Consider the following 23,170-nt stretch of genomic DNA (forward strand, 5'->3'; position numbering starts at 1 on the left):
GAAAAGCAATATTAAAAGGATGAGGGGGTTGTTTAGTGAGGCTTGAAGAGGCTACAGGTGTTTCCTCCCTAAGCAGAAGCAGTGACCCCTGGGGATAGCATTTCCCGTTGAGCGGGGCCCATGGCCTGCTGACACCCTGGTGGCAGAAGCCTGACCAGGGACCACAGCAAACCCAGAGTTTTCCATGGGATCCTTTGGGCTCAGGGTTTGTGTGGGGAGGCAGGCGACGTGACATCCGTCTCACGCAGGTCACACTCGTACACACTTGCCCGCTCACCACCCCTATGGCGCTCTGGCCACGTCTGACGGGCCCAGGCCCTCTGTGCCAGGCTGTTCACCTGCAGCTGGCTGCTCCTCGAGTGAAGCGGTCTGTGGCCCGAGGGCCTCTGAGTCTGCACGGTGGGTGACAGGCAGCCTCGCTGGGCGCCGGGTGGGAGGATGTGATGACGCTGTGCCCTGCGCAGCGGGAACTGGGCCTTTAAAAAGCTGAGGAAACGGCCTCTGAGCGAACAGTGGCTACACTGGAGGAAAGCGCACCCAGGTCTCACACTCAAGAAGCCAAGCTGTCTGCTTCAAAGAGAAAAGGCAACATCCTGTCGCAGGCCATGCTCTGGCAAAAGTGTAAGTGGGTTGCCTGAGGCTGTGGGAGCCGTGTGGGCAGGGCAGGGGCAGGGCAGGGGCTGGGGGCTCACCGGGGAGCCTAGGGCTGGGGGGCGGCCTGGGGGGCAGAGGCCCGGGTCCCAGCCCGCAGAGCAGGGAGGAGCGAGGCGGGCGAGGTGGAGCCTGGTGGAGAAAGCAGCCTGTGGGTGGTGATGCTGATTTTCCAGGTTGGAGGGGAACGAACTAGTTCCAGGGCAGGAAGGCTGGTCCCTGGGCTGCGAGCATGAATCACTGCGGCCAAGAAAGGGCAGTTTATGATTCATTCACAAGACAAAAGTCAAATGTGCTATTGGTTTGGGCTGGGAGGGGAAAGCCGTGGAGATCTCTACATGATTATTTTACCAAGAGCTACCCCCTGGCCTGCTTCTCTCGGGGCCTGGCTGGCTGCTGCCCCGGTGCTTCGCTGCTGTGGACGCGGGCGAGGCCGACGCGGGCTTTGCCAGGCCTGCCGTGCCCGCCTCCCTGGCCTGCCTCCTGGCACCGTTCCCCTTCTGCGGCCAGGCTGGTGTGTCCCGGCGCGAAAGGGCAGCAGGTCTGTCAGTAGCTTTCGTGTTTATCCCTGGAGTTGGACGGAACAACTGTGAACTTTATTTTCCATTATGTGGGCCTGCACGGAGACTAGTGCTATTAATAATTGAAATCATTACAGAGGTTATCTACAGCATTCCTTTCTCAGTGGCCTCACGAGAGCTGAACATTATTGGGGCTCAGTTCTGGACTTCCTCAAGGAAGAAATATTACCCAAAAATGGCTCTATCGGTCTTTGTAAAGGCATTAGGCTTTTAAAATGCCTTTTCATGAATTCAGCTACGCCCTACCTCAAGCAAATTTAATATAAGAGAATTTACATTTACAGAAAAAGATAAATTAGGGAGTGTATTTATTTTACAAAAAGATATTCTGTTGGAGCCCTTAAAGTTCTGAAAATATCCCTTCATTGATTGAAACATAAAACATAACTTACAGCCACTTTATCGGCCAATTCATTGTTCCTTTATTTCTTGTGTAAATTCTCTGGAATTGAGCTGGTTAATGTGTAATATGGAGGAGTGATTTCAAAATCTCTCAGATCGTGAAGTCTCATCATTGTTTGATATTGGCTAGATGCAATTTTTTTAAATAAAAAGAAATGAATTCTAATTTGGGTTTGAGAATTATGGAATCCTTTCAAGATAACTGGGGCTATTCCAGTATGGGTGGCAACTGCTACCTGAAGGAGGGTAGAGCAAGACCCTGACCTTCGGGGGCCAATGGCAGCCAGCCGCCCCAGGGGGTGCCTTGCGGCCGGGGGTGGGTGGACATCACTGTTTACTGGGAGCTGCTGTGCGTCCCTGTGCCCTTACACTCAGAGCTGAGTCAGTGGGCTTATGGGAACCCCTGGGGGACTTCTGCTTTGGTTACTATCTACTCCGAGCAAGTCACTCTCCTTTCATGTTTAAATGTTTAGGTTTCTCACATGTAAAATGGGGTAAAGCTAATACCCATTCTGCAGAGCTCCCCTTAGTAAGCTGAGATGCCGCTGAAGGGATGCTGGTTGCTCTGGTTTTGCTTCAGTGCCTGAGAAAGGAGTTGCCTCCTTGCATTAATATTCTCCCCTCTTGGTTACGCACTACATTTTTTTCTTCTTTAATTCCTCCTTAGAGACTAGAAATTTTATAAAAAGGATGCTGGAGGCATGTATTCTGCTCATACATTGGAGGTCAAGTCAGAGGCCACAAAACCCCATCCTTAGGGAGACAGCGTTGTAAGCTTGTCAGTGGGATAACTGGGTGAATGTTCTCCATGCTAGATGCACATAATTAAGAGTCTCTTTAATTGACCTTTGGCACCTTAAAGGGATTTAGGAAAGGTCCTGGACACTGGACCCATCCTTTTACCCTGGATCCAAGTAAGGCCCTTGTTGAGGGCACTGAGAGAACCTGGGTGACTAAACCCTGTGGGAAAACCAGTAAAAACAGGGCAACGTTTGTCAGCCCACTTAGAATCACCTGATGGAAGGGCAGGGTTTGAAATCAGACACCAAGAGTGCTGAAAAGGCACTTTCTTTTTTCAGAAAACACCCTCAAGGCACGAGCTGAAATGACTGTACTATGAGGTTCTGGAAAGGGTTAAGAAAACATTCACTTTGTAATTGTTGCCTCCTCCCTACCTGGCCCATGACCCTCATTTGTGGACTAAATGTGAACATGGGCTTTGGTTCAGATCAGCTCAGAGCTGCTGGCACACAGAAGTGGAAGCCTTCAAGCCCCATCCATGGACTTGAACTCTGTTTGACTGAGCAATTGCATAAGGAAGTCACTCCACCTGCAGATTCTCCCCCTGGCTTCTGCACTTGGCTCTGCAGGTCCTGCGTGGATGTGAAGCACTAACATCTACCCCAACAAGAAGCCCTTGCTCAGGCCATCTACTAACAGTGCAGCAGAAAGGGCGGGAGTGATGCAGTGAGATGAGTCTGGGTTTGAAAGTTGGCTCTGCAACTGAATTATTTAACCTTATTGTCTTAAGAACCTAGAAAATGGGACCTCTAACCGCTGCCTTATCAGGTTTTTGAGAACTAAACGAGAGGGTGGAAAGAGTGTTGTCAAGCCTCCTGACAAGTAATGACAGTGAGGAGACAGCCCCTTCCCTCCTGCGACACTTGCGTGGACCCATCTTGAGTGATCAGGGTTATGACAAGTTCCTTCATGTCTGTCCTTTCCCACACCTTGATTAGAATAGTTAAAAAGGCACAATTAAAATATCCTTGAGTGATAGGATCTCACAAACAGTTTTCCAAGGCTCTGTCTAAGTCTGGGGTCTGCATGCAATGGCTGGAGTGCCAGATCTGTCCCCACACCTGTTTTTATAAACACACTTTTGCAGGAGCACAGCTGGTCTATTCGTTTACATATTGTCTGGGGCTGCTTTTGCTACAACCGGGGAGTTGAGCAGTTGCCGCAAAGACTGCATGGCCTGCAAAGCCTAAAATATTTACTACCTGGCCCTTTACAGGAAAAGTTTGCCAACCTTGGGTCTAAAAGGACTGGGGTAGTTTTTGGTATTCACGTCCTTAGGTCGCTCAGTATCCCGGGCTCGCACAATGCCAGCACCAATGGAGACCAAGCTTGCGGTCAATTGATGAAATGATTTGCACAGTGCCTAAATTAGATTTGGTTCACTTCCTCTTTAAAAGCAACGAAACTGTGTATAACGAACTCAGTACCGCTTGTCAGAAAATGAATGAATTGAACAACTGCTTTTCGTCACTTATGTTAGGGAAAGATCTACCTGATGACACACGGAAGACCTGACTGATTTTCTTTGAATTGGCTGGTTGTCTGATATCCCATAGACTTAGCCTTGGTGCTTCTTTGCTGCAGTGCTCCCTCAGGAAGGGGGAATCACTATTATCAAATTTTACGTTATGGATGTGCCTTTGCTTTCAGACAACTTGAACACGGCAGATGTTCAGCAGACAGATAAATTAGGGTCTCAGAATTCTCATTCGATAGATCTCTGGATTCACCCCAGGATTCCACTAAATGGCCAACTATTTCTTGGGCAGTTAAAAATGCAGTTAAAGAGAAGAGAAACCTGTACTATACATATAATTTTTGGAACTCTTTCTCCTGCACAAACGCAGGCAAACTTATAAGAAGGAATGCAGGTTTGTGGAGTGCCTCTTAATATTTCTATTCTGTGCCACCTTTGCTTACTTAATAAGCCTAGTAAGCACCTTTATTTCCTACCAAGTTTACTTATGGATTCAGTGGTTCCTGTTGATAAGGACAGTTAGGATCCAAAAGACACACAGGGATTCAATAAGTGACACACATCTACTAAGCACACAGATTAACTGGTAAAATGCAGATGATTTTCAATGTGGGAACTTTACTTCCTTCTCTCTGTTTACTAAAGAAAAATGCCAAGTCTACACCCAGAAGGTCCACGAGTCAAGAGATTTTTGAAAGCCCTCTTCCAGTTCAAAGTTGAAAATCTGTTCTGTTGTGAGGAAAAAAAAGAACCAAGGTTGTTCATAATTATTGGCTAAATATCTGGACATTTAATTCGCTTCATTAGAAGTCCTATAAATATTTGCTTTTAAACTTTTTCAAAGTAAAATGTTAGGTTTTATATTTTCCTCTGACTTATTTCTAAAGTTTGTTTTCCCACGAAATAAGGATGTCCATCAATTTCTCACTTTGGGGCCACCACACCAAAGTTGGCCAGTTGATAATGATCACTGACATAATTTTCACCCTTATGAAATATTTAGCAACGTTCCAGTCTTCTCATTTTTGTAGAACAACTGCTTGATAAGAGTGGGCCTGCCTGGGATGGAGTGGCCTTCTCTGAACCCTGTGGTCCTGATTGTATGAGGCTATGGATGAAGCATTGTTCTTGCAGGCAGAACATGTGGATCCTACTTTCTAGTCCATGGGTAATGAGTGTGGGGCCTTAGGCAAGCCACCTCCTTGCTCTGGGTCTTAAGTGTTCCAGCTATAAAATGGACTTGCCTTTTCCTGGCTTAGGGCAAGGAGCCTGAACCTGACTGAACTCCTTTTCCGGCTCTAATTGCTCAGCTTTCATGAGTGCTAATGAAAAATAAATACAAGTTTTCAAACATGAGTCCTTAGTTTAATAGGAGGGATTTTTGTATCTACTTATAACAGTGCTTTTCAACTTTGGCTACACATTGAAAGGTTCTGGTTGATTTAAGAAATACTGATGCCTAGGTCCCAACCAGGGGTTCTCTTTAAATTGCCCTGGGCATTAGATTTTCAAATCCTTCCCAGGTGATTCTAATGTGTGGTCAGTGTGAGAACTACTGACCTGGAGGTTGAAATTGTTGGCTTCTAATACACTTTTGCACATAGCACAACTATGAGCAGAAAATCTTCAGTCCTTTTCATAAGGGTAGATATCAGCTATGGGGCACTGAGTACTTATTTCGTGTGTGCAGTGGTCCAGACATTCTGTTGGATGGGTCTGGATTACATTTGGTTGCTAGCGAAGAGACTTGAAACAATGTGGATTTAAATAAGACAGTGGTGTATGTTCTCTCACATAACAGAAGTCCATAGTAGGCTGTGCGGGACTGTATGGAGCCTCTACAGCGCCCACAGTATCTCAGGCTACTTCTGTCTTTCTGGTCTGCTGTCCTTGGCACGTGGCTTTTCTCCTCGAGGTTGCTCTATAGTTGCCACTGTAGCTCCCGCCATCACATCTGTGTTTTGGACACGTAAGAAGAAGAAAAGGGAAAGGCAAAAAGATCATGCCTCTCTATCATTGCCTCTCCCCAAAACAAAACTTCTGCTAACGTCTGATGGCCACTCCTAACCACCAGGGAGAACAGTGTAGTTGTTAGCTGGGCGCATTGCTGCTCAGTGCAATGCCGGGCTGTCAGTGAGGAGGGGGAGGGCCCGTGGTGGGTGTGGCAGCTATAGGCCTTTGCCACGCTTAGAATGTGTTATCTCAGTCCTAATGAAAACTCTTACGAGGTAGGTTCTGTTTTAAGCTCCATTTCGTAGATGAGAAAACTGATCTCACCAGTTAGTAATTCACCCATGCAGGTAAAACCATCTGACCCAGACCCCGAATATTGTCTTATTAAGCTGTCTTGTCTTCTTGCCACGGTTCTTGACTCACACGCAGGGCTGAGGAGGGTGTTCACGGTAAAAACACAGGCCTTCCATCTTAGATAAAGAACCAATGGCAAAAAGAAAACAGCACCAGCTGGCAGACGTCTGTACATACCTTGAAAATTTATTAAGTTTGGGTGGGGGGGAAGATGTTTCCATTATACATAAAGAAAGAAGGGCTCCTATCAAGATATGTAAAGAACATTTTCAAATCAATGAGAAATTTAAGTTACAGTCAATTATAAATCAGTAAGATGATCTAATAAAAAATTGCAAGAAATTTGGAAAGGTACTTCATAAAAAGGGCATTAAGCTATATTAGCGTCAGTAAGATAGAAAGTAAAATAATAATGAGATTCCACATCACAATTCACCAAAATGTTTAAAACTATAAATTTTGATAATTTAAGTTTAGTATGAATGTAGATCAAACATTCCTTCAAACATTTTAGAAAACATATTGGCATTATTAACTAAATTTGAACATAACATATAATCTGGCAATATCTAGCAGAAATGCAAGAGTGCGTATAAGAGTACACACGTATAAGAATATTTATAACATTACTAATCACAATGGCCACAAACCAGTAACCACACAAATAGCTCTCCATTCCAAATAATAAGTCAATGAAACACTAACAACAATAAAAATGTTAAACTACAACTACATGTAAGATGATAAATGAACCCAACAATTGGAGCCAAATAACACAAACACAAGCAATTATTTACTGGGTTAGTCTCTTTATGTAAAGTTTAAAAATTAAAAAAGGAATAGACACTGTTGGAACGCATAATACTAGTAAACTTCGAAGAGGAGAGAGAGGACTCATTGGGAGGGAACATGAGGGAAACTTCTGGGATTGAGCCATTTATCTAGTTAATAATAATTTATTGAACTTCATATATATTTTAATGTACTTTTCTATGTATATGTTTCTATTGATATGACAAAAAAATTTAAAAGGATGTTTGATGCATTTTAGAGTAAAGAAAAATGGAACCAGGTGTCAATGCCCTCCGCTATGTTGGAAACTTATTTCTGGTGCATGCGTTTCAGCTTCCTTTCTGAAGGAATTAATGTCTGTGCCCTCCTGCTGTACGTCTACAGGGCTCTTTGCAGATATTTTAGCCACAATGCAGGGCTCAGAGGGAGGGAAGGACCTAGAATGTCCCCCAAACAACCCAGCTTGCCTGTTCTCTGGGCAGCAAGAAGAGAGAGTCCTGTGTGGCCGGTGTGGCAGCCTGTGCTGGCGGCCACAGCTTCTGCCTCCTGGGCATGCACTTCTTTCTGAACTGGTAAGACTGGGAAGAGTCAGGCTCTCCCTTTGTGTGTGTGTGTGTGTGTGTGTGTGTGTGTGTGTGTGGAAGTGGGGGTGGAAAGCAGGGTGTAGAGAGTAGGGTTTAATTTTGAGTTAGAGAGTGACATCATTGCTCTTCCTTTGCCTTCGGTGGTTTACGGGCAGCCTCGGGGGCAGCGGACCTGAGTGTGAATCCCAGTTTATGCCTCAGTGGTTGCGCAGCGCTGGCCGGCCCATTTGCCTGCTCTGCGGCCGTTTCCTCCCCTGTGCAGTGGGGATGCGGTTCTTCACAGCGGGTGGCACGTGCTCACTGCAGTACTTGGCCTTCAGTCATCACTCAATAAATATTAGTTACTATTGTTATTTTCCCATTCCCTCTCACTTTTACCGTTGGGGACAAATGCAATGCAGCAAATTCTAGGTTATAATTGTGTGGCCTCTGCCTTCTGCTTTTCTTGTGAAATAGCAGGACGCGTGTTTCCAGTCTTGTCACTCACTTAGTGGTTAGTGATCAGGGCTAATGCTAACGGTTAAGCAGGCCATTCTGTGACCAAACTTGGAACTAGAGCCACAATTTCCTACTCCCTGAGTAAGGTGTGGTGGTGAAGGCTCGTACTGACTGGCAAACTTGTATTTGTTTTTTATTTTAAGAGATTGAACTGAGGTGTTTATAATCTGGCTGTGAGGAGGATGACACTTGAATATGCAAAAAATAGCACAAATGATACCGAAAACTGAAACAACAATGTGCTACCTCTTTTCTTAGTAATGGTTTCATTAGTATCACTTTCTGGGAAGAGCAAGTAGCCAAAGCATTATAAACCAGAGCCATTTTCAGACCAGGTGTTGGGACCAAAAAGGATTTGATCACACTTAAGAAAAGCTGAATTACTTTTTAATCCTCTGGAAAGAATCATAAATTTAACTGGAAGAGAGAAAGGGTCCAAAGGTGGTTGTAACTTTGCAGAACTGAGAAATGTTGGGGAGATGGAAAAGAAAGGAAAAAAGAGAGGCAAGAGGGTCGAAAATAGAAGCAAGTTTTAATGCTGAATGAAAGCAGTGTGAATTCAGGAAAGAAAGGTGTACAAGGAAAGTCAACCATCCCTTTATCACTCCATGAATGCATGCATCCAATAAAAGAATTATTTCTAAATAGAGAATTCAATTAATAAAATAAATTACCTTCAGCAGTAGGGAAGTGAAGATGGAATTAAGGAAGGTGTCGTGGAGCAATATAGCATTGGATATGAAGCCTCAAGAATAAATGGCTTTTTGCATGGATACTGGGAGTGAAGAGGCATCTTGGGACATAAAGTATACGCATTGCGAAGAAAATCCAAGGATTTCCAGGCTGATGTCTACTACATTTTTGTCATATGTTGCTTTACTCAAACAAAATCTACTGCAGAGCTCTGATATAAAAATAAAAATGGAGTAGCTTTGAGGGGGCATTAGAACCCTGGTTGTTCATTCACTCCTCTGCTCCCTTCTCTTTATTGGCAACTACCAGCACCATTGCTGTATTCCAGGGTTCTTTAGGTTACACAGATTCACATCCCTGACCTAGACCAATCCTATACTCCTTCAACAAAACCCCTAACATCTGGTCTCAGGTCCTTGGTTCCTTCCAAGGTAAGGACCTCATTCCTAGAGAAAAGTGAGTCAGTGTGAAGCATGTTAAAGTGGTCTCTGTGAAGCTTTGAGGCTGTGAAGATCATGCTTTCAGTCTATGTAGGTATCTTGTGAATTAGGCAGGGGATACATTCCTCAAAGGGAGTGACTTCTTTCCCAGGCTTCATAGTCTAACACCTTCTCCAGTGTCATTCGCAAGGGAATCTCCCCACATCATGGGGCATTAGTTAGTAAACCAGAGACCTAGCAAAAAAATCATCTTGACTGGCAGTTATATCTCATATCATGAATCAATGATCAGGGTTATTTTCACTTATATAGTCTGTAGCCCAAGCTACGATGAGCTTTGGGGCTTGGGTAGCTTGGGTTGGACCCAAAATGCACAGCTGATGTTGGGTTTGAAGAGTCCTTCCTCCAAGGAAGTGGTCCATATCTGAGAGTCTCAGGAAAAGTTTATTTCTTTTGTAAGAATCTCTTTGGTCTTGCCCTGGTAGGGTGGCTCATTTGGTTGGAGTGTCATCCCATGCACTAAAAAGGTTGTGGGTTCAATTCCTGGTCAGGGCACACACCAAGGTTGCAGGTTTGATCCTGGGTCGGGAGGCAGCCAATCGATATTTCTCTCTCACATCTATGTTTCTCTCTCTCTCTCTCTCCCTTCCTCTTTAAAAAATAATAAACATATCCTTCAGTGAGGATTAAAAAAGAATCTCTTTGGTCTTGAAAATTCCAAACTAGATATTTAAATCAAGGGACAAGCATTGAATTTCCTCTCCTCCAGCTCCCTAATCATTAGTTTTTCCTGTTCTATATCAGACTGGCAATGCTAAATTCGTGAAACAGGTCTTGATCCAATAAGGAAAGAAATATTAATCTCTTCTGTTCGAACTGCTCACTCAGGTGCTGCCTTGATATAGAATTTGGGTGGGCACCTTGGGTTGGTTCACCTCCGATATGGTCTTACTCTCTCCTGTGGGTCCTTTCTTCCTATTTTTTATCCCTGCTGCTGTCGATAAAGCCGATATGTCAGCCAGAACTCTGCCTTGCTCTAATAGGTGATAAAAGTCCCCTCTCTGACCACTGAAGAGCCCTTTGAAGGAGTATCCGTGACTATGACCTTAATCATGGCTAAGTCCCTAATCGTGTAGAGATACACACAGGTTCCTTGAAGGGACACACCTGATGTCAGGATAAGGGCATGCCACCTTACTTTGTCTGCTATTTAAAAATCTCCAACGTACTCCTTCTTGGAGTCATAATTTAAAAACTCGAATCTGCCACAGACTTAATCCTCTGGTAGTGTCTGAAGAAAGAAGTCCTTCTGCTTAGCTTATGGTATCTTTACAAGAGGCCAGTGTCAGGATTTTGATGTCTCCTGTCCAGGCTTGTGAGGTATTTGAACAGTCTCTCTGCAATATCACTGACCCTCTCTGTGTCCTAAATATTGCTGTCCTGCTGCTTGGGAACACCAGGCCCAGGTATCTGAGGGATGAGTTCCAGGAGAACAATGAAGGCAGGTAGAGGCGGCCTTGCTGCCTGCAGAGGACCCTGAGTGTACTGAGGCTAGAGACATTCAGTGTGAGGATGCAGCAGGAGGCCACTGTACTAGGGGTATTTCTTTGATGAGGGATTGGTCACAAATTGTTGGCTGAGATCAAAGGAGAATCAGCCACTTGCTGAGCACCTATTATACCCTGGGTCTTTAACTGCGTTAATTTTATACGTTCCTCATGATAATCCCATGAGACGGATATTATCTCATTTTGCAAGTGGGGAAAATGAGGTACATGCAGGTTAAATGATTTGCCAAGAGTCCCACAGTGATAAGCTATGTAGGAGCCCTTCCAAACCATGTCTGCTTGAGTCCCAAACTATACCATACCACTTCTCAGTGCCAAGGATTTTAGGGTTGCATTAGATGCTTCTTTCCTTCCCAGATGAAATATATCCACCATTAGATGGAGGTGGGCTCTGATTCATTGAGGGCAGTGGTAGTTTGAGTCAAAAGCTCCTGAAAATTTGAATGTCAGGATATCGTATTTGAGACTCAGTATAGAAACTCTGAAGCCAGCTGATTTTCATCTTAGAATCTGAATTCCTAGTACTAGTCTTTCCCAGTGGGCTAATTATCCAGGACAGAATAGGATCAGCTAGTGGAAACATCTTTGGGTTCATCCAGGATCCCTAGGCTGGGGAAGGACCCTGAATGTCTGGGGCTACTTTTATATCTTGATGTGGGCTGAGCCTGGCCCCAGAGAAGTCTCACTGTATTGGAGACACAGTGATCATAGCTCTTTCCTCTTTGTACAGCCCCTATAGACTGGCGCCCACAGCTTGCTGCTCATTTAGGCCCTACTGAATCAAGTGGAGGTGGAAACCAGCCAGAAAAGTCAAACAAGCTAGAACACTTCAATTCTGAGGCAGATGCAGCTCTGTCATAGTTTGTAATTCTAGGTTTGCTTGGTCTCTGGTCTTGTCCCTACCCTGGGACATGATGCATCTGAGATGGGAGCCCTTTCTGCTCCAGTGACCCCAGTTTCTGTAAAAGGCGGCCCGATGCAGCTGGTGTCTCAGGTGGACCTATCCACTGTCATTTCAGTCGAAAACACCAAAAATAAATCTTTTCGGGGAATTGTTTGGGTCTCTCAGTTCTCGTCACTATGTCAGCAGACTGCTGGTAAGCTTCTCATGGACATTTCTCTTCACTTTAGGCTATGAAACTCCATTTCTTGGGGGACTTGGCCATCAAGGGAGACTGAATCAGGGTGATCCAAGCTCAGACTCCAACTGGAGGGAGGCGGGTTAGAATTGGACAGGGGACCATTTGATGACTTACCTCCAATGTCACCCAGAGAAATGAACATGACTTGCCTGGGTAGGGAGGAGGCAGGCAGTGAAGCAGAAGTGGACTGTACTTAGAATCAGAGGTCCTGGGTTTAGCTGATGACACTGTTATTTACAAGTGCAGTTCTTGGGCAAGTCACTTAACATCTCTGAGATCACTTTCCTCATCAGTAAAACAAAGGGTGAGAGGAAGACCTCCCCGGCCTTCAGAGGTTGTGGTGAGGCCTCAGGTGAAATCATTTGTGTCAAAGGCTTTGTGAGGCACAGAATATCACAAAGGTGAGTGTGGTTATTTCTGAATTCCTGGGAGTTAAGGTCGTGACCAGGAAACACATGGCCCCTTGGCATGCATTAATTCAACATACTTCAATCTCCAAGAGAAGAGGCATTACCCTGACACTGTCTCTAGTCTGTAGGAGGTTTAGAAGGAGGATGGTGATGGTATGAAAAGCGCTGAGAGCTCCTGGAGGAATGATGCCTCAGCAGCAGTGCATGTGAGGAAAGAGCCTGAAGACCCTAGCACTACAGGCCTTTAGGCTGACCCTGCCCAAGGTCATGCATGGAGTGGGACATTCAGAACATTTGGGACAATCCATGTAATCTTGAGCCTGCAGAGTGGGGACCCCATGGGCAGGAACTGGGTGGATGAGAGTGGGCTGGGGGTAAACGAGGTCTCTACTCCAGCCTAACACAATTTGAGAGGAGTGCGCTCACTCTGGGTGTCCATTCCAGGCCAGCTGTGGCTTCATTTCTGCAGGGATCACTTGGCTCCTAGACCCTTTGGGTCTGGGGCTCTGTGGTTCTAAGACTGAATAATCCTCTGCAGTTCCCCAAATGTACTTTAGGAGCTCCCCCTGGCTCCTCTTTATCAGTGTGTTTCCTGCAGGTCCTTTGGGACTGCTTAAAGTTCTGGGGAAATTCTAAGTGTCTGTGGCCCTCCTTAGTCTTTCCCAGTGACCTGCCTATGGTTGATGAGTGAGCTCTGTGGGGCTGATGGGAATGTGCCTCTTAGAATGGGGACCCAGGGAGGGCCAGTGCCCTTTCTCTCTCCAATCAGACCAGAGACATGGAGTCAGAGTGTCTTTGAGATCTTTTGATAGAGACATCAAGAAGTCATGACTGCCCGGCTGGGCGTGGCTCAGCAGTTGAGCGTCAACCTAGGATCCAGGCGATCAGGCAGGGCACATGCCCGGGTTTCGGGCTCAATCAATGACTCTCATCATTGACGTTTCTGTCTCTCTCCCTCTCCTTTCCTCTCTCTGAAATCAATAAAGATATATTTAAAAAAAAAAGTCATGACTTACATTATTCCTCTTTGGCCATCCCAGCAGTTTCATAGACAAGATCAAACTGTAATTCAGCTGGGGTTCCACTTTCTCATACGTTTGCAACACCTTCTTTAAAACCACATTTTCCCCCTCTGCCTGGGTATTATCCAGATTGCTAGAATATATATGTTGGTATTTCTGGGCTATAGGGGCCTCTCAGTTCAAACATTAGTGAATTGAAAGCCCACATGGACATGCATATGGGATCTCTCTGTTTGCCTACATTAAAAAAGAAAAGTAAACTACAACTTAGCATAAATTGGGTGGGAAAACCTTTTTTTTGTAGCGTGTCAAGTCTAATTCTGGCCAAAGCCCAAGTTCTTTCTTCCTATATGGAAAAAAATCAGCCATTGTCCATAAATGGAAAGAATACATTTGAAAACTTTGACACTCAGATCTTCACTATAAGAACACTAGCATTAGTGTTTCAATCAAGGATTCGAATAATCCTTTAGCCTACCTGAGCTAAACTTTCCCAGGAGTCCTCAGCTATCTGAGGCCTAGAACACAAACAGTCTTCTTTACATTAAAGTGAGGAGTGTCAGCAACGGTTCTGACTTTGTTTTCAGTTAGAAGCTAGGGTAAGTTTGTTAGCCCTAGGCTTGGATCCCTATTGTTCAATTATTTGTTTTTGGTTTTGCTACAAGTAAAGAGAAAATTATTTGTATTCCTTCTTAATGGGTCTTTTTATAAAAATAATACTGAAGATTCAGCAGCAAAAGAGAAAAATATTTACTGTGGTTACTTGGAGTGATTAATAGTGTATCACGTGTGCTTCCAGGTAAAAAGGGTTTTGTCTTTCAAAATGGCCTTGTGTGGCTGCAGTGGCGAGATTCAGCCAGTCGATTCTGAATGGAAAGTGGTTTCAGAGAGCTGGATTGTCAAGATGGCTGGGATAAATTCCTCTTCCTGGTGCCCTGGGGAGGAAAATGCAGGCTTATTCTGAACCCCACCCAGCCTTTAGAGCAGCAGTCCCAAGTGGTGTCCAACTTACTGCCTGGCTCTGGTGGCTTTTGAGAAATAAACACCTGTCTGTTAGAGGGCCCCCTGAAAGCCTCCCAGAGGAGAAGTCACAGGGACCAATGCCTGGGTGTGAGCTCTGCTCCGAGCCATTAGGAGGGACCTACCTTCTTAGCTGAGCAGCTCCCTCATTCTGGCATGGATGCGGTTTGCATGGGGTCACTAAATAAACAAGTGCTGACAATTTTGCATATCTCCTCAGTGATATTTATTATGCCTTCATCAAGGCACTGGAGGGCCCTGCTTATTTAAATCAGTAGAATCCGCAGGTTGCCTGAGCTTGGTGCAAAGCAAGCACAGCACTACATGTAGCCAGGGTGCTGTCTGGGGGACCAGTCGGCCTGAAGCGGTCATGGTCTATGCTCCCCAGCAGAACGGCAGCTGCGTGACTCTTATTTTTGTGATGTGGAGCACACCCGGTGTGTGGCAGGGGGAACTGAAATGTCTTCTGCTGACTTTATACCTTCAGATTTTTTCGTTGCTCTTTTTGGAAAAGGGAAGCCCTTACTGGGGCCGAATTCATAGGTTTTTCTGTAAATGAGTCCCTTCCCCACCCCAAACTCCACTGGTGGTCGATTTCCAGGGGTGGAAAGGCAATGTGACTGAACTTCTCAGCCCGAAAAAGGAGATTCCTAATGAGGGCCAAGAGGCTTGTGTTTAGGTGAAAAGATTTTTCTCTTGGTGATGGAAACTTGGATGCCCAGAGGCGACCTAAAGGGCCTTCAGAACACAGGATAAATGGTGAGAAAGCTTCAGGCTTTGAGGGTGTACTACCTGGAGCTGCGATTTGATCAGAGGGCTATGAAAATCTCTGGCCAACTCTACTGTGGGGAATTGGGTTTTCGTCTTCTGTGTAATACTTTTTCCATCTTCTGTTTTATTTTCTTGAGCTCTTCTTTTATTATTATTATTTTAAGAAATTATTCTAATAATCTTAACTTTTTTTCTTTTAAATATTCTAGATTGGTTGTTTTAAAGCTAGCTCAGTGCAAGGATCCAGAAGCCCCAAGGCAAAGCAATCATGATTCCAGACAAACTTATTTTTCCCTTTCCAAATTTGTATTTGTGGGCTCATTTCTCATGCTAGCGGCGGTAAGGATTACAGTGTTTATTGTGGAATTAGGAATGGTTATTTTTGCTTTACGAAGGTTGGTGCGAAACACACCGACTGCATGTTTTCATCTTGCAAATGCACTTGGCTGTTGGGCTCCTGTGGGAATTGTCTGGAGGCTTCAGATTCTGATTATTTCACGGTCCCTTTGCAAAGATACTGTCAGAAGCACCCTCGCTGTTGCCTACTTACTTGGAGTTAGTTACAGGATCCTTTGGCAGCTGGTGCGGACTCGTGGGTGGGCAGCCAGGAGATCCTTGGGAGCTGTGGGAGTTCTGCGACTGCAGTAAGTACTGCTCTCCATATGGTGGCTGTGCCAGGGCACACCTGTTGACACTGGGTTCCAGGAACTCTGGACATCAGAGGGTGATGCCCTCTGCTCATAGCACCTCCCCTAAGCCCTCTTTGTTCATTGATTCGAAAACAACAGGAGGCAGGAAGCCTCTGCTTGACAAGGTCCTGGAAATGCCCAGCTGGCCACTCTGCAGCCGAGTGTTCCAAGTGTCTATTCCTGGGAGATACGGGACCTGGCCTGCTCTCAGTTCTTCCTCAGAAATGCGCATGCAAATCGGGTGGGGGTGGGGTGTTGGCTACATACCTTTCTTTGATATGGTCTGAGATGTGTGCCTGTGGGATTGAGTCTTTCTTGTCCCCACCCTAATTAAGAGTGTGACCACAGTGCTCAACCCCCCCACCCCCCAAAAAACACACACCTTTGTGGGAGTTTCTTCTGAGTGCAGAATGCCTCAGGCTACACTTTGTGCCTAAGAATAGCTGAAAACCCAGTTGGAGACAAGTTCAGGTTGAGTGACATGGATATGAGCAAAGCTGACGTGGCCGTGGGTGGCCGTGGGAATGAGTAAGCGGACTGTGGGAGGGCAGGTGCCCCTGTTCTCTGTGGTGTCAGGCCACAGCTGGGGTCTGTGGTCAGCACCGGCATTGCCCATCACAAGGGGAAGCGGAAAGAAGAACCTGTGCTGGAAAGGGCTACTAGTACTACTACTAATGAATGCATAGGGTGGGCAAAAGTAGATTTACAGTCGTTCATATGGAAAATAATACACTAATTAATAAACAAATAATAACACAAGAATAAACTCGGTGTTTCAGGTACTCACAACTGTAAACCTACTTTCGCCCCACCCTGTATGAGCTCACTTTGATTCCATGCTGACTCAGTGCAAGCCCTATTCTAAGTATTTACATGTCATTCTCAAATTACCCTACCAGGTACATACCACTATGATCCTCTTTTTATAGATGAGGACACTATTAATGGATTATAGATTGTTTCACTGGAAGGTAATGAAAGGAAAAATTGTGCTTTGTCACCCTGAGGCAGGTACAGTAGAGAAAGAGCTTTCAGACATTGCAGCTCCCTGGAAAAGGGTGGGAGTGGTGGAGGGAGGGGAAGAAAAATAACATGTTCTGAACATCTACCATACGCTGGATATGGTTCTGCGAGTTTCCTGTGTATTATTTCAGTTGATCTTCACAACTCTTGCGTGAGACTGGAATTATTTATTTCCATTTCACAGATGAGAAAATTGAGGCCCAGGGATGTTGAATAAATAATCTGAATACAGGTATTTTTGACTCTCAGGTCCATTGTCACTGGTACTTAGAATAAAGGAGATGGTGCATAGGAGGTCCTGGGGCACAGGTAACAGGCTATACACTCTCTCTACTATACACACCCCTTTAGGCTGAAATCACAAGTTGTAAATGTTTCATTTATGCTTGTGTCTCCCACTGGGCTGCAAGATACTTGTGGGCAGGGGCCACACTTACCTCGTTCAATGCTGTATTCCCAGTGACTAGGGATATCTGAAAGAATGAATGAATACCAGCAGAGGTCCCTTGTTGTGACAGGGGAAATTAAAAAGAGGATGATTAATCTCCTATCAGGAGGTTGGATGAAGTTTCTCATATTAGATTAAGGACAAATTATTAGTGGTTCTCATCTCAGCACAGTGGTTCTCATCTCAGCATCTGAATCACCTGAGGGATTTTTATAAAACCCTAGGCTTCCTAGGCCCATATTAGACCCCAGAATCAGACTTCTCAGGTGCAGGGCCTGGGTATCTGTACTTCATATTGCTACTTGGCCAGGTTAAGAAGTCCCTGAGAACGCATCTGCATTTGGGGTTCTCTGATTGCACATCACGTGTTTCTGGGGTTCTTGGACACTCTTCCCACTTCCTGCTGCCTTCTCCACCTGCTGAGCTTCGAGGCCAGGCCATATGTGTGTCTGGAGCACAGATGGAGGTCTGGTGCTAAGTCAGGCATGGGATCTTATCAGCTGGGTATTTACCAAGCAAAGTTCAGCCAGGGCAGTGCTGAGGATCCGGGTTTGATACCCAGGCTTCCGGGCTTTTGATTCAGAGCCGAATCTCTGGGACTCTTATCAGTGGTTGGTAATGAACTCCCAGTGTGAGTCCTAAGGGCCAGTGCTACATGTCACTCTAGGTTGTGGACCTTCTGGGTAAGCAGGTTGTCACTGTCCAATGATGGCTGCTTTTGGCTTGCTCTGCTGGGACAGAAAGAGCCCTATATTCCAGCTTCATGCTTTGGTTTCCTGGCTTTGATGAGAAAAGGCAAAGAGAACCTTCTCTCAGCAGCAAGGCTGGGCACCCCAGGGCACATGGGTCACCATTGGGTATTTGTCATATGTCCTGAGAGCCATAGAGAACGTGGGAACCACTTGCTCCAGCCCATTCTAAAGGTCCAGGAGAGGTGATGTGAAGATGAATGGCAGACAGCACATTTTAAATGATCACCCAATCAATTAATCAACAAATTACTGACTAAGCTTACTATGGATATACCATTTGGGGAGGTGTAGAGAAATAAGGTACAATATCTGACCTTGAAAAGTTTATAATCTAGTTCGGGGCATCAGAAATTTATACCAGAAAAAGATAAATTATTACATAGCAGACTAAACATTTATTGAATGCTTATCCTATGCTTCCCATTTCCTATGTCGGCGACTCCTTATAACATTGCTTTCATAAGAAATTACAGGGTACAAGGCACAGAGAGGTATAGTAGCTTGCCCAGGATCACACAGCTAGAATGTCGCAGAGGACCGTTTTGAGGCCTGTGCCACCTGAGAGTCTCTGCTCTCACTGGTGTCCCCTACTGTCCCTATGATGAACAGTGGAGGTGTTTGAGAGACAGTAGGCTAAAGCAAATTCTGTGGGCTGCAGTGGCCCACCGGGGATGGTTGCACTAGCCTTGGGTTAGGAAGAATCAGGGGGCTGAGAAAAGTGAGGGGGAATCCTGGCCACGGGAAATCTCAAGCAAAGAGGAGGAGGTGAGACGGGCAAAGAACATGTGGAGAGACCTGCTGGCGGGAGTGAGGGTTCATGTCCTCGACGGTGCGTACAGCCTTGGAAAATGGCTCACCCACCGGGATCACCCTGTGTGTAGGGGGCACGCTCCGTTCTAGACTCAGGAGCTCAGCGTCTGGGTCAACCGCCCGGGTGGAGGGGAGCCACGGGGGGGCTGGGGGCAGGAGGAGTGGCATCCTGGGGGGAATGCTCCGGGAAGCCTCCTGGGCCTCTGCGCCCAGGCAGGGCCTGGGTGCGCAGGCGGACCCTGGAGGAGAGCGGGCGCCCCAGGTGGGGGTCTGGGGAGGGAGATGAGCGCCAGGGACACTGTTTCCACAGCCACGGCGCCGGAGCAGGCGCCGGCCCCACCCCGGCCGTACCAGGGCGTCCGCGTGAAGGAGCCGGTGAAGGAGCTGCTGCGGAGGAAACGCGGCCACGCGGGCGGCGGGGCGCCCGTCACCCCCACGGCGGTGAGGGCTCTGCGGGAGCGGCGTGGGCGCGGGTGGCGGGCGGGGCGCTCCCTTGCCCCAAGGGATGCTCGCTGGGGCGGCCTGTTGCCATGGTTACGGCTGCTGGCCTCAGGGTGCAGCAAGGTGGTGGTTCCAGGATGAGGGGTGTGGGCTGGCGGGTGGTGGGGGGGCACTGAACAAAGCTGACCCAGGGCCTGAGGGAGTTGAGCCCCCCCAGCCCAGGGAAGGGGACGGTCCCAGGTCCCTACTGCACAGCCTCCTGGATAAATGCAAACAGGAACCCCTCACAAGTGTAGGTGGTGGTGGTTGGGATGGGGGCGCGTGTTTTGTTCTAACAAGGCAGCCCCCCTCCCTGCACTCTCCTGCCCTGGGGCCCGTGGGCACACTCCCTGCAGGGGGCTGGTTGGAGACGGCTGAACACTGACCCTGGTCTTCCTCTCCCCCAGGTGGTGCTGCCCCATCAGCCCCTGGCCACCTACACCACAGTGGGTAAGCGCCCCCCAGCCCTGGCCTCCCCCAGGCCCCTCGCCCGGCGGCAGCAGCTCCGTCATTTCCTTCTTTCCACAGGTCCTTCCTGCCTTGACATGGAGGTCTCTGCCTCCACAGTGACGGAGGAGGGGGCCCTGTGTGCCGGCTGGCTCTCTCAGCCTGCGCCCGCCACCCTCCAGCCCCTGGCCCCGTGGACGCCCTACACGGAGTATGTGTCCCATGAAGCTGTCAGCTGCCCTTACTCAGCTGACATGTATGTGCAGCCGGTGTGCCCCAGCTACACGGTCGTGGGGCCCTCCTCCGTGCTCACCTACGCCTCCCAGCCACTCATCACTAATGTCACGGTATGTCACACAAAGGAGGCGCTGCACCCACCCATGCCTAGGGCACCCTTTTAGAACACGGGCTGGCTTCTGGACTCTTGATCTCTCTTGCTATTGATTCCCAGGATAATTAGGTCATCTAAGCTTGCCTCGTTCTCCTGGAAGGCCTGCTCTCATTCCCATTGACCTAAAATACCTTCCCCAAAGAAGGCTAAGCTTTTAGTGAATGGGCTACCACATTAGATCTTCATGGAGTCTCCTGCCAGAGCCAGGCTTTTATTTCTTCTCACATAAGTTAATGGGTGATCATTCAGTTAACAATAGGATTTACTAGAGATTTCTAGGCTGGGCAACAGGTGATACACGAAAACTGTACTTTTGATGGGGCCTGACCCACCTGCAGGGTAATTTTTTGAGTTATGTCTCTAGTTTCAGATGGCTTGGGCTCAAACCCTGATCCTGGGCTAAGTGACTTAATTTCTCTGAGCCTTGGTGTCGTCCTCTGTAAAATGGGAGTACTAACAAGAGTTGATGTCAGGATCAATGGAATGATGCATATAGAGGTCTCAGCATAGTTCCTGGGCTTAGCATAGTTCTTGGCATACAGAAGAAACTCAATAAATGCTAGTTATTATAACTGTATTTGAGTCGACCAACAACATTAACCAAGGGTTGCCTTCAAGTGCCAGATAGGGAAGGGATAGAAATAGTTTTATGTGAATGGTACCTATTTGATCAAATAAATGAGAATGTCCTGAGTGTTCAGGGGAGAAAAGGCCTCTGGTTACAGCTCTGTCCGGCATTAGTCCCAGGAAAACTGGGAGGTGGACCTGGGGCCTCAGAAATAGTTGCATAGCCCACCCTTGATGATGAAGCTTGTGTTGGTTCTTTGAGACCCTTAAATTTCCTCAAAGGTTCCGTGTCATCCTGATGTGCCCCTGCCCTTCAAACCTCATCCAGGCATGACTTGTAGGAGCCTTCCCACCCCATGCCCATCTGACCACCCAGCAAACCAGTTGTGGGGCCTGGATGGTGGTGGATAGAAAGGAGTTAATTCAACACCTTTCTCAGGCAATTAAATAATTTGCATTTCGAGGGCCTGGGGTAGGGGTGAGGGTGGCAGACTTAATGGTTCCCAGCCATTTCATGACCAAGGATTCCTTTCGTTATTTATTCTTTCATCATTCCCACCTCCTGCTTTGAAAGTTTCTGTGTATCAAACAAACTATATTTATTAAGAAAAAATTTATTTGTTTTGCCATTTTGTAAATTGACTCATCAAAGCTGGTTAGAGCTACCCAGTGGGCACTCCTGATCCACAGTAGATAAGACCTGTTACGGAACTGGGTTGACGTAATTCTACCCCTGAGCAAAGAAACCTGCAGTTGCAGTTGACCTGCACAGGTTTATAACTCAAAAATGAAGGGTTTCTATTGGATTTTTGAAATATGGAGAATAAGGCCTTGTTGGGAAGCCAGAAGGCCCCTGCAACCTTTTCCAAGTCTATCACTCCATAGGAAAACGCCCTTAAGCTTTGCTACTTAATCTGTTGTCCCTGGACCAGCCACATGGGCATTACCTGGGGTCTGATTAGACATTCACAATCCAGGCCCCACCCTGACCTCCTGTATTGGACTCTCTGTGGTAACAAGGTCCCCAGGTCATTGAAATAAGCTCTTCCTAAATAATTCTAATAGTTTAGTCTTGAGGTATGGTGGCAACTGGAGAGAAATATGGTGGGGACGACAGGTGTGGTAGGGGAGACCTTGGCCCCTCCCGCATCATTCAGTGCCGAGGCATTCCTCTTCCTCCTGCTTCCTCTTGTGGGGGTAGTGGGTGGTGGTGGGGGGGGGTGGAGATAGTGAGAATGCAGGCCCTGTCTCTCTCTCGGAGGTTTGACCTGGGGTGTAAGGTGGTGGCCGTGCAGGTGGGAGGCATTGTTTGTAGAGTGCCTGGGAGCACGAGCCTGACCTTTGGAGGTCCCTGCAATGGCCATAGGCGCCCAGCTCAGAAACAGGATGATGTGATCACCGGAGGTGAGTGGAGCTGTGTTATGCTTACCCAAGGGAAGCTCCGAGTGCTGCAGCTGCTGTGTGGAGCCAGGACTGCCTTTATCTCTTCATAGGGCTGTGGCCACCTTTGTGACACAGCTACTATGCTATGACACAGGCTTATGGTTTAACATGCCGTATTTTCATTGATTTTAATACCTCTAAAATTGGGATGCATTTTATATTTGATGAAATAAACTTCAGACAGGGAAGGAGCATGAGCAAGGACAGAGCTAGTGGGTCAGAGTCAGGGATACAGGAGTGTGTCTGGCTTCTCCCTTCCAGGAGACTTTGAGTAGGTGGAGGTGGAGCCCCCTAGAGGGAGACAGCAGGAAAGACCGTGGTTGAGGGGAAACAAAAGTTCCCCTAGAGGACTGGGGCCGTCAGTGAACATGCCAGGGCTGCTAACCTTCAGTCCTGTGTCTCCCCCATCACAGACAAGAAGTGCCACCACACCCACAGTGGGGCCCCAGCTGGAGGGCCCAGAGCACCAGGCTCCCCTCACCTACTTCCCGTGGCCTCAGCCCCTGTCCACGCTGCCCACCTCCACCCTGCAGTACCAGCCTCCGGCCCCAGCTCTGCCCGGGCCCCAGTTTGTCCAGCTCCCCATCTCTATCCCTGAGCCAGTCCTTCAGGACATGGAAGACCCCAGGAGGGCCATCAGTTCTCTGACCATCGACAAGCTGCTTTTGGAGGAAGAGGACAGTGATGCCTACGCGCTCAACCACACGCTCTCCGTGGAAGGCTTCTAGGGCGGCTCCACCTGAGAGCCCCGTGCCCCGAACCGGGGATCGGGCCTCAGGTTTATATCTGTAAAAAGTAGCCATTTCGTAAATACACTTTTTACCCCAAACTAGAATTGTAAACTGACATCCTTTCTCCCTCCACCCCCTCTCCCCTCCTTTGTTTCCCTCCCTCCCTTCCTTCCTTCCCCTCTTCCTCTCCCTTTCTTACCCCCCCCCCCATTTCTGTTCCTTTTGGGAAA

At 47.2% G+C, this 23,170-nt stretch overlaps 1 protein-coding gene across 1 annotated transcript; it reads left to right on the plus strand.

The window, feature by feature from the left end:
- Positions 1-471: 471 nt before the first annotated feature.
- On the plus strand, positions 472-22,937 carry POU2AF1 (POU class 2 homeobox associating factor 1). Its single transcript, XM_087822184.1, has 5 exons — positions 472-621; positions 19,192-19,322; positions 19,769-19,811; positions 19,890-20,155; positions 22,623-22,937. The coding sequence occupies exons 1-5, from the start codon at positions 606-608 to the stop codon at positions 22,935-22,937; spliced, it is 771 nt and encodes a 256-aa protein (XP_087678310.1). The 5' UTR covers positions 472-605.
- Positions 22,938-23,170: the final 233 nt, after the last annotated feature.

Source organism: Miniopterus natalensis, chromosome 11 (assembly GCF_054644295.1).
Source record: "Miniopterus natalensis isolate mMinNat1 chromosome 11, mMinNat1.hap1, whole genome shotgun sequence".
In the NCBI taxonomy this organism is placed as follows: domain Eukaryota; kingdom Metazoa; phylum Chordata; class Mammalia; order Chiroptera; family Miniopteridae; genus Miniopterus; species Miniopterus natalensis.